This window comes from Aulonocara sp. 'chitande type north' Nkhata Bay, linkage group LG15 (genome assembly GCF_057382095.1).
Source record: "Aulonocara sp. 'chitande type north' Nkhata Bay isolate Kocher_YH1m ecotype deep benthic linkage group LG15, A_spYH_male_GT1.1, whole genome shotgun sequence".
Classification (NCBI taxonomy): domain Eukaryota; kingdom Metazoa; phylum Chordata; class Actinopteri; order Cichliformes; family Cichlidae; genus Aulonocara; species Aulonocara sp. 'chitande type north' Nkhata Bay.
Window position 1 is genome coordinate 16,924,441 of NC_141358.1, and position 12,305 is coordinate 16,936,745.

The window sequence follows — 12,305 nt, forward strand, 5'->3', positions numbered from 1 at the left end:
TATTAAATAAATTCTAACAACAGCTGATCAAGCTTAAACGTGCTGCTGTTGTTTAGCGCGACATCCTTTGGTTTCCTCTTTCGGCGCAAAGTGAGCGATAAACAAACAAGAGAGAAAAGCCGATCAGCTGATCATTGATCAGTTTTCATGATTGAAGTAGAAACGGGAGAGGGAGGGGGGAGAATGAGAGAAGAAGAGGCAGCTGTGCAGCAAAGACACAGAATAACTCCAGCTTTGTGCCTTTTTCATTGTAGCTGAATTACGGCACAAACTGTTCCTTTTCACCTCAATAAGAAACTCGTAATATTTTCTCTGAATACCAGGCGGGACGGTTGGCAACTCTAATAACTTATGAACAAAATAAAGTGCAACATCATTAACTTCATAGCACCCACCCAGCTGTATAGAAACTCCGTCATGCTAGCTAGCACGCAGTACGGAAAAAGTCAGAATAACGAAAATAAACACCACCTAAACTTGGTTTATATCTGACTCAGATAGACTGCAGGTCATAACTTCTTACCTGAAGTTCAGTTCACATTTGGACTGGCGGCCGCCTCGGGTCTCTTTTCCTTCATCCACCTGCTGGCCTCCACCACTTGCTAATGTTACTGAATCTGTGGAAGCTCCGCGATAGCCACCACACGAAGTAACGAGTAACGACCCTATCTAAATCCCAGTAACGACTAACGCGTTCCTGATTTTGGCATAATAACGAGTTACCGTGCTCGTTACCACAATAATAACGTAGTTACTGTAACGTGTTACTTGATAACGCGTTAGTCCCAACACTGGCGGTGAAGGAGCTAAACATCCAGGAAACGAAACACTGATCAAAACGTGGGTGAATAGAGACAGATTTTTTTTAAATACATTATGAACAAGTGAAAAACCATCTGTGATATTACATAAAAAACACGCTGATACACTCAGTAAAAAACAAATTTAGGTATAAAGAAGCATAAGAAATTTGAGGCTTCTGACTGAATCAGGTGTGCATGACAAGATGTCTTAGCCAGCGAGTATTTAAACTCTGCCAAGTTGTGGAAGGCAGGGTGAAACTGTTACTATGTGATAAGTTATAGTAAAGTTGGGACACTCTTGGAAGTTATAATCCCTTAAATAAGTTGTGCTGTCAGCTGTAAGGAGGCATTTTTCTTATTGAGTCTTCTTTAAGTGCTTTAAGTGTTAGTGCCAGGTTAGCTTAGCCTACTGTGACCAGTCACTGTTCAACAACAAAGACTGTATATAAGTTGGTCACAGCCACTGTGACATCACCCATTGCTTTTCCCTCTGCATCTTGAGGTCTCTTTTTCCTTTTGCCATGCTGGGTTTTTTTGTCAGAGGGAAGTATATTTGGAAGATAAAGTGGTGTGCTAAGTTATCTACTAAGCTTGATTACAAAACAGGTATCTGATAATTATTACTAACTAGTGCTAAATAACAGATAATTCATTAGCCCAGAAAGGCACCAAGAACACAAACATAGTCAAGAGATTAAGTTGAGTGACTCAAATGTGCTCTGATGTGGCTACATTTGTCCCCATTTTAAACCCTTTCAGAATTCATTCAAATGACCTAAAAAAAATGCCAAAACATTTTTTGTCCACATTTTTGTCACTTCTGTGATGGCTTCACTTTTTAGTTCAGGACTCTCAGTCTGTTGTGGTCAAAGGGTGATAGCAGGTTTTATGTTTGAATCACTGCTGTGCTTTGCTGTAGCCCAGGGCTGCCCAATCCCAGTCCTCGAGAGCTACTATCCTGCAGCTTTTAGATGCATCCCTACTCCAACACAGCTGAATCAAATGGTTTGATTACCTCTTCAGCATGCCATCGTGTTTGGCAAAGTCCTGATAACAAGCCATTCATTTGATTCGGGTGTGTGGGAACAAGGATGCATCTAAAAGCTGCAGGACGGTAGCTCTCGAGGACCGGGATTGGGCACCCCTGCTGTAGCCACTGTCTCCTGGTCTGAATTTGAAATCAGATTTTATTATTACCAAATAAAACCATTTTCTACCCTGACATTCTTGTTGAATCCAGTGAAAATCAGCATTCTTTTAATTAAATTTGATATGTTTCTGTTGTTAAAGAACAAATAGCAATTTATCCTAGAAGCTGTCGCTGCTCATCAGTGTTGGTCAAGTTACTTGAAAAAGGAATTAGTAACTAATTACTGATTACTTGTCCAAAAAATTAACCCCGTTACTTTACTGACTACTTATTTTCAAAAGTAATTAGTTACTTAGTTACTTAGATAGTTACTTTTTAAAAACATGATACATTATATGCAACAGTCTTTGACTTGAAGAAATTTGTTTAAAATTTAAACCTATTTACTGCATATCAGCACATAAAATAAAATAGTGCTTTGTGTTTACGCTCACTCTTTCAAATAGATGCAAGTAAAACACAGCAGAAATTAAAAAAAATCAAAGACTCAGGACTGAGTCCTGTCGCTCTTAAATCTATTTTCACCTGTTTAGCAGGAGTGGGGTGGGTGGAGGTTTGCCCGGTGCCGCAGCGGTCATGTCAGTGGGGGGGATCTGGGGGTTTCTCTGTGAATTTCACATTCGCGTGGCAGCATGCTAGGTACTTGCTCAGAAGCTTAGGGGTTTTTCTTCACACGCAGTGTACAGTTGATAGTAATGTTTTTGTCACTTTTTATGGAATCAAACTCAAAGTAAGGTCAGTACTTTGACCCTTTTAAACAGTAACACAGAGTGCTTACGGGAAAATAACAGTAATCTAATTACTTTTTTGCAATAGTAATCCCTTACTTTACTCATTACCTGAAAAAAGTAATTGGATTACCTGCCCATCGTTATGTCGTTTGAATTTTTACTTCTTCTGTTTACTGCTGTGAGAAACTCACAAAACATTTAATCTTCACAGCATGCAGTCGAATTCTGTTGTCATATCTTGGCGTTTATCTCTACAGATACACACTTCTCTGATCAATGGTAGACCCAGTGCAGATGACCCCTCGCCAACTCTCCTGAACTTCACGTCCGCCCGCTACATCAGGTTGGTGTTTCAGAGAATCAGAACGCTGAACGCCGACCTCATGACTCTGACACTCCATGACCCCAAAGATATGGATCCTATTGTGACGAGACGGGTGAGGCTAAAAACACATGCACTACCACTTTAACTTTGTCAGTATGAGTCATTCATCTCTGGATATTTTTAAGTAGAATATCTTTTGAGTCATTGGTTGTTAAAGTTGCAATAACCTGTTTTGGCTCTTCAGTACTACTATACCATTAAGGACATCTCAGTTGGAGGGATGTGCATCTGTTTTGGCCATGCGAAAGCTTGTCCACTCAACAGTGTTACAAAGGTAATAATGTCCAACTTTCTCTCACTCTGTTTAACAATACCATCAAGGTGATGTAGCTCTTCCATAGTTCTGAACAGGAGTAAAGAGAGCCCTCAGGCATCACCTTTTCATCTAACTCCTTCTATAAAAACTTTCCGTGTGAGTCTGTGCGCGCCTTTCTGCAGGGGACACAGGTGACACTGTACAGCGTCGTCTCACGTGTCACTTCAAACAGAGGAGTGTTTGATACCAGACACCTGATCTTTCCCTCTTTTTCTCCCACCACACACACATGCACCGCGTCGTGTCCTTTACATGTCCCGAGGCTGAAACAAGAAGTCTAACTCGGATTTGACACCTGTGTCTGGTCCCTCGGTGGTGATGTCAGTGACAATAAGTGATGTCACTGGTGTGTGAAAAGTCCTGTTTTTTTCTTCTTCTTCTTTTCCCACCGTCTCTAACCAAGACTTGAGGAAGTATTTAAACTCACTAGAGGAGACTAACCACTTTCTTCTGCCCAGGTGTTTAAAGGCTACACATTTAGTCAGTTTTAATAGAACAAAAAGACTTTGCAGAGCAGATGTAGTATACGGTACAACCGAATAATTTCTGTTTATTTATAATTCTGCTTTATTTATCTGCAGTTTTTTAGAGCCTCTCTGTTGCGCTGTCTTCCCACAGGACATTTAGCTTTTTTACTTTGATTAGTGTTCAAACAATCCATGCAGTAGCATACTGGGCAGACATTCAGAAAGGTGGAGACCTGCGAGATGATTTGTTGATGATCGTCCGCAGAACATTTGTTCAGATGCCTGCTCAGCACAAAGGCAGCCTAAGCAAGAGCTGCAGCATTGTGTCTCAGATAAAAAGGGGCAAATTTACTCATGCCAACAAATCCAGACTTGGCTCTCGTTGTGCTATTGTACTGCTCTCCTCTCAGTTAAATCTGGCACCCTCACCATATCAACCAATTTACAGAAAGTCCTAAATTGAATTACTGAACCTTAGTTGGCAAATATCCTGCTACATTCTGCTTTGTCTGTGTTTAGTTTTGAATTTATTTCTCTCCTGGGAGACTAATCGTGAACCTATTTACTGCTAACTGAAAATTTGGAAACTGAACCAAGTTCTTTCAGTTGATTTGGCTCTCATGTGTACACATTGTTGTTTAAAGGGCTTTCAAAAGGTGATGCATTTGATAATTACCTATTTGCACTCTATTCTCACATTCATGTGAATGTTGAGGTGCCACACGAGGGTGCGCAAAGGAGAGAATTTTTTTTCTGTGTATATTAAAAATATATTCATAAATATTGTACAGAGGGTTATACATGTACACTTTCTACACTTTTAGATTCAAATCAATACAAACTTGATCTCAACATTTTATTTTGCTTCAGTTCAGGTGTTGTTCATACATTCAAACATTCTTACTGCAGATGTGGTTATGCATGTAAAGGACCACAAAGTCACAGCAAGAACATAAAGACTGCATTTGAACTAGGTTATTACTTTATTTGAAAAATTGATAGTTACAGTGCTTATTATCTCAGAACAGTTTAAAAGAGATTTGTTCTGGAAGCTATGTGGTTGAAAATGCATTAAAATGTCTTATAACAGTGTCTGTAAAACAATTTTTGATGTGATTCTTATACAAACTGCCACGTGCATGATAATGGAATTCAAGGATTTTCCTGGTGACGAACTTTTTGTCGACCAAACCAGGAAAAAATATTATACCCTTTCATTTATCTAAGAAACACTAAGATATCAAGTTAAATTTCCATCTAATGGAAAATGTCAAAAACTAATAACAGATGCATTTTAATAACCAAATCAACAACAACAAATAAAACAACCAATATAAATAACCGATGCTAAATATGACGTGAAAACATGTTACTACAAAACATGTTCAAATATGACAAGTTAACATCTGACAAACGTATAAATTGTGACAGAAAAGTGTGGCGCATTGTGCCGTGCGTTATGAATGACGCACACTGTTCAACCACTGCAATAAAAGTTCAAATTTAAAATAACAAAACAAGCATCCAGCCATTTTCTTCCGCTCATCTGAAGTGATGATTCAGTGATTTACTGGCATTTGGCATCAAGTAAAATTTTAACAATTGGATTAAACGACTACTAAGTCTGGTACCGACTGGTAACAGCGATGATTAGTTGCACACATCCATAGTGGTAATAGTCCACATTCAACTGAACAGTTCCTTTGCAGTAACTTGACCAGCACCATTTCCCTGCACAAGCAGTGCAGTTCCTGATATCTTATCATATCACCCATATCCCCCAAAGAACTCCCAACGCTGGGTTCGGTCACACTAAAACAGTGAAACAGTAAAACACCTCATACTACACTCAAGCAATAATTTCTATTTAGACGATTTATTGTCTAAAAAACTTAAACAGATGGTTTTATTTTCACCATTTAACTCTCCACTTGATTCCAGCTCTGAAACCTCGTCAATCTCCTCCAGGATTAAAGGCCTCACTTCGGGCAGTGGAATTGTTAAGAATATAGTGGCAAGAAACAAAATTTGATAAGAAAGGAAAAAATAAAAAAAATTGATTTCCCTTCAGGATACAAAAATGGTGTAGGGGAAAATAAAAGTTAAAATCAACCTTATTGGGTTGTAAAGTCATTAAAATAATAATATCAAACAACAGGAGCTTCTCTAACAGGCTGTCACTCGGCACAGCGACAGGACACAAAGAAACAAATAATAGTTATTAGTTTAATTAACTGAAGGTCACTCTTTCCCAACACTGTGTGTGGGAGTAGTGTCAAGCTAAGGGCTGACATTTCATTTTTTCACTTAAGAGGTTTTGAATCACCTGCGGTGAAGAATTGGCTGCAGTGAAAAATCATATTTGTTCACGATTCAGATTCAGATTTAAAAACCTGCTTCTAGTTTGCACAATCAATTTAAAGAGAGCTCACATCTGTGAAATTTAAAGTGCACTGTTAATGTGTGTTTTCCATGTGTTTGTGTGTGGACATTTGTGTTTCTGCGCATATGTAGAAGTTTAGCTGTGAATGTGAACACAACACTTGTGGGGAGAGCTGTGATCGCTGTTGCCCAGGTTACCACCAGCAGCCTTGGATGGCAGGAACCTTCCTCACTCGACATGTCTGCGAGAGTAAGAAAAACACAGAACAAATTATATTTGTAAATTGCACACAGCTACCCACAAGCTTACAGCAGTTCACCCACAACACATTTGCTACTTATGAAAAATAAACAGTGACTTCTCAGATTTTCACGAGTTAAAAAGCCTCTATCAGAGTTCTTATGGCACTATATAATAGGAAACAGAATACTACATCTTTTCCTAAGAGATTGTAACTAGATATTTCAACTATTTTACCCATTATGTTATTTAACAATTTCTCCATCTACATTTTTAGCTAAATACACTTTACTTACAGATTTGGCAAACTATTACAACCATTTATACATTAAGTTTAGCAATTTGATTTACTAATGGCAGTTTAATGTTATGTGTATTGGCTAACAATTTATTTATTTATTTTATTTTGCTATTAATTTTTCAACATTGCATATTTATTTTAAATATTAATATATATCTATTTTAAAGACTAATATTATTTTTAATTTTACTTTTCTGGTCAAAGTCATTTAGGTCCATTCGGTTCAATAAATTGTGCTTCTTTTTCAGATTAGTTGAGCTAATTTTTTCACATAAAGCCTGGCTACTGCAAAACAGTAGGCTAACCCTAGAGTACTCACTCACTGAGGTCAGTACTCTCCACACAATTAAACTGTGAAGCTGTGCCCTGAAATTCACATTCTTTCCAGCTGATCAGAATCAGTCTGTGATATAAGTCTGTATAAAGCCATCCGAAATCACCCTGGCATCCATTAACCTTCATCAGTTATGCAGCAGTGGAGGGATGAGGTTAGAGGCTTCCACCTGTCATCATAAAACTAAGGTTACAACATGTAATCTTTATTTTATTTCACACAGGCTACACCCTCTGAAAGCTCTGTAGTCTTAGTGGCTCAATGACTGCTTCTGTTGCCTTGACATTGACATAACTAAAGTGACAAAAGGTCCTGTATAGCATAATAGTAAAAGAACTGACCATGACAGATTTAATACCAGTACTGAACAAACTGTTGTAATGGTAGGGGTAGAAAACGTTTATCTAAGATGAGGTATATGAAGCGAACTCGGCACTCTAGGATAGCACAGAATGATGCCCTGTAGTGTTGTGCAGCTTTACAGGTCAGCAGTGACCAGCGGGACAAGCTATCCACTGTTCTTAATCCCATAAACACAGCTGTGAACACGATACTGGATTAACAGTGGGTGGAAGGTCCAGTCATGCAAACATATAAGACAGATGTAATTATAACTTTTTGGAGAACAAAAATCTTTCATAATCATGTCATGGAACATATAAAGCACTGTGTAGTGTTTAAGCATGTGATAGATCATGTAACGTGCTCTGCTTCTCAAGCCAACCAATATGCATTGTAATTAATATGTCGTAGGGACCTGAAATAAGGCATGCCGAGCAGTGAAGGTCAGTACTGTTTTCTTAACACCTGGCCATTTGTACAGCTGATGCCTTTAATCCCTGGATTTAATACACTTTAAGTAATGTCCATCAGGCCATTTCCCTGTGGTTGTTTTAACCTAAAATCTAAAAGTGTTTTGTGTGTCTGGCCTTGCAAATGTATGTGCTACATTAAATGTACTGAGTTTGTAGGGGTGAGAGTCCATAGCCATAGTGTAGGTTAAAAAGTCCATTAGTCATGTAGGGAAAACATATGATCAATATTGCATCAATCACAACATTATCTTTGCAAAACATGTTCTGGTCTGAATTAAGAAAATGTATGAAACAAATGAACTCGGCTACAAAATCGGAATCTAAACTCAAGAAGATCTTTGTGGCCTGGAGTTCGGGCCGTAGGAGACTTCTACAAACTTTAAGTCCAAGTTTCTTCTCAAAATTCCAAAGGACAATGCTTTTATCTAGCTCATGAATTTTAGACCACTTTAGTAAATATAGCAAACTAAAGTGAAAATGGAAAGGGCATGAATGAATAGTAAGGCTATTTTTTTCCTCTGGAGATAATTCTCTGGAGCCCTAGAGATAACACACAGCTCACAGTCAGTGTGTGAACCTTACGGCACTGTCTAAAAACCAGGATAGGGTGTTTTTTTTCTCATCTTGTGAGCAGATGAAGTAAAAGGATTAGAGAAAGTGTCCCCCCCCCCCCCCGGCTGCATATAATACTGTACAGAATTTTGATAGAAGAGGCAGGACTCGACAAATCCTATCAACTGCAGTACTACAGCCCACCAACTTTTTCTGTGTGTTTTCAGAGTGTAACTGCCACGGTAAGGCAGAAGAATGCTACTTTAATCAAACAGTGGCAGATCTGTCGCTCAGCCTGGACATTCACGGTCAGTACAAAGGGGGCGGAGTCTGCATAGGCTGCCGTGACGACACGGCTGGCATTAACTGTCAGAGCTGCGTTCCTGGATTCTACAGACCTGCTGACGTACGTAACCTGCTTATGCGTGTGTCCGTACATTACCTAAATTGCTGCTATTTGAACATGTCTGCGTTCTCTACCTGTCCAGGTGAGCGCTGAGGAGGAGAACCCCTGCATCCCCTGCTCCTGCGACCCATATGGTTCCATCAGCCAAACGTGTGTCGCAGATTCGAGACAAGCTATGCCCCGTATGCACTCAGTTTGACTTGTACTTTCTGTCTGGTAACGTGACTTTCCGCCTTGTTCTTTCTGAGGATCATTTAAGCCCTAACATAGGGATAATTTTGGCCCCTCAGTGGATATGCATGCAGACTTTTAGAGCCTGCACCCATTTCACATTTTAATTCATTTTAAAGTGGTACTTCAGTAACTCTGAGATTTCATCAATTCGGTCCACATTGATTTCCTATGGGATCGGGGTGAGTCGAGTTCAGCAGCATGCACAGAAGCTTCTGTTACTTGAAAATGTCTTTGACAGAACAGAACTATTTATATTAGAGATAATTTTACTCCTCTGTCCTCCTCTGTGTTTTCGCTGTTTTTATATCTAGCAAGTAGAGTTATTTTAGGTGCAGCTACTTCAAAGAGATACCCTTTCTCTTACACTTATACTTTTTTTATGTGTGCATGTGTCTCTTTGTGTGTGTGTGTTTGTGTTTGACTGACAGGCCAGCCAGCAGGGTCATGCTGGTGTAAGGAGGGTTTTGGGGGTCTGAGATGTGACAGGTGAGAGACACACATACACACACATGCACACAAATAGGGAAAGAGATAGACACATAGTGACAGGTGAGCAGAACCTTTCAGCTGTTGTCTGTTCCAATTAGTGTTTAGAAATTGCCACCAAGTTTCCATTAGGATCTTTGATGATATTGATTATCACACTTGGGTTGTATAGAAGTGACTGCATGCATAGCTGTGGTGCAAATGCAAGGCACTGTCTTATTTGCAGCTAAATGTTACTTCCTTAATAATACCTTTCATGAACTTAAACGGAGAGAACCACAGCCTGAGGTCTTCATGAAAAGTCTTAGCATTACTAAATTCCTACAAGAATTAAACAAGAAGCAGCTTCAATATCAACCCGTAGATCTGTCAACAGGGTCCTTCATGTTACTCTCCTGATTAGTTGGTTTGCGAGTAATTGCGTTTACTGATGTAATTGCTTTTTTTTTTTGTATTATCTTTGATCCCACGGTAACCCAGTATTCCACTCTAGTCTAATGTAAAAGCCTTATCTTAAAAATACTGCTTTTCCTCTAAACTTTTAATGACCTACCCGCAGGGCCGCAGCATAAGCATTGTCTCTAAAATGACTTCCTAAATGCTATTTAATAGACTTGCTTTGGCTTACTTTCTCTGTTAATTAGTAGAAGTTTTTTGTTTTGGTTTTTCTGCTTAAGCACGCACACATATTACCAGCGTTAGCGGTTTGCAGCAGTGAGTAGGGGATCGGTGGCTCACGCGAAAACAGTTTGACCAGGATAAAGGCAGTGGTTGTTAATCTGATCAATTTACTGTTTTGACTTGATCTTTATTATTGCTGTAAAACTGTAGGTGTGCTATTGGTTATATGGGCTACCCATACTGTGAGCGCTGTAACTGCAGCGTTGAAGGAAGCGTCAACGCTGACCCATGTATAACACCCTGCATATGCAAGGTACACACAAACACGCACATTCGCATTTGTATGCACAGAAATAATGACAAGTACTCTCTCCTAACCTTTTTAGCCCTGTCATCATTATTTTCACCACATTAACATTGCCGGAACATGCTTTGCACTCGTAGCGTCAACCTGAGGGCAGCCTATAAACTATGCTGCGTCCTTCTTCTTCTTCTTTTTCTCCTCTCTCTTCTCTGCCTGCCCTTTTCTGTCTCTCCCCCTCTCTCTGTCTTTCTCACATGCAGGAAAATGTGGAGGGGGAAAATTGTGACCGCTGTAAGCTCGGATTCTACAATCTTCAAGAGTCCAACAGACGCGGCTGCGAAAAATGCTCCTGCATGGGCGTTTCCAGTCAGTGCGCTGCCTCCACGTGGACCTATCAGAATGTAGGAACTCATTATTCACTGATGTTGTGGGATGATGTAAACGCCACTTCAGTTTAAAATCTTTTCTGCAAGAGTGGCTTAGAGCTGAAAAGCTGTTTTTTCCTCCTTTTATTCAAATATCATTTACTGCTGTAAACTTAAATTGCGTCATAACTGTGCACCACAGAAGGATGAACATCAGCTGAGAAACAAATTTGTGACGCAAGTTGTTCTGACTAATTTTATAGTATGTGTTCCCTTCCATGACAAGTTTCAGAGTGGAGTAAACTTTCAGTTTGTGTTCATCTTTTGCATCTAATCCAACTTTGGTGACTTTTGACATGCAGAATTTTAAACGGCACTGATGTTCAGTGAATCAGAGAGTCCAAAACAGAAGCATGTGTCATGAGGTTTTACTGACATTGGCCTGTGTCTCCTTTTTCTAACAGCGTGCTTTACTTGAGAACAAATTGCTCAGCAAAAGAGACGTAAATCTGATTTTTAAACACGAGGGAAATACTACATGAACAACAGGTCTCATACATCAGAGTTATTATAGTTTTCTATAATGTGTGGGTTTGCTCATTTCAGTTTAGTTTAGTTTTTGAAAATGTTTGCTTTTAGTTTCATTTTTATTTGTTTTATAGTTAACTTGAGGGCATTGAGGGTATATGCTGGAAATAACATCGGTAAGGGTACATAGGTATAAAAAATAAAAGCGAAGAACAAACCAGTTGAAAGCAACTGACTCAAAGTAGACATGCGAAGTCACAATAAATATATGCAAAAAGGCCTCATCGGCCAAGCTGTGATAACAAATTTTGCGAAAAGAATTAAACTGAAGTGTAACTCGGCTGGGATACGCTCCAGCACCCCGACAACCCTGAATTGGATAAGCAGAAGAAGATAGTTGGATGGGTAGTTTTAGTTTTTCATTTAGTTTCAGTCACCTAAAATAACCTTGTCATAATGTTCAATTAGGTTCAACGCTAACAAGCTTGGGCACTGACACTGAGTTTGACACAAGTTTTCGTGATTGAGTTAGTAATTAGTTTGCCAACTACTATTTACCCCTTTGTTTAATCAAATAAATTGGTTTGATCAGGCCTTCAGTATATTTTAAAGTGAAATTTTTCAGATTGTGAGTTTTTAATGTAGGTCCATAATACACATTTTCCTAACAAACAAAACAATCACTTAAGCTATCGCTCAAAACACTTTTTTTTTTAGATGACACGAAAACTACTCATCCACACTGCTGCATCAGTTTAATAAATATCTTTCAGGGCCTGAACATATCTGACACCAGGTGTAAAGTAATTTGGATCTGGCAAACATTAAAAACATCTGGAAATTAATCAGTAGGATGTTAAGCAGAAAAACAAAACTGCATAGAG

The 12,305-nt window shown here is 39.0% G+C and overlaps 1 protein-coding gene across 1 annotated transcript in view; it reads left to right on the forward strand.

The window, feature by feature from the left end:
• lama2 (laminin, alpha 2) overlaps positions 1-12,305 on the forward strand; it is a 231,722-nt gene that overhangs the window by 83,200 nt on the left and 136,217 nt on the right. Inside the window, exons 6-13 of the mRNA XM_086264682.1 lie at positions 2,942-3,121; positions 3,254-3,343; positions 6,367-6,484; positions 8,705-8,883; positions 8,966-9,065; positions 9,546-9,603; positions 10,435-10,537; positions 10,789-10,929. Of these exons, the coding sequence (XP_086120808.1) occupies positions 2,942-3,121; positions 3,254-3,343; positions 6,367-6,484; positions 8,705-8,883; positions 8,966-9,065; positions 9,546-9,603; positions 10,435-10,537; positions 10,789-10,929 (969 nt within the window). The remainder of the gene's footprint in view (positions 1-2,941; positions 3,122-3,253; positions 3,344-6,366; positions 6,485-8,704; positions 8,884-8,965; positions 9,066-9,545; positions 9,604-10,434; positions 10,538-10,788; positions 10,930-12,305) is intronic.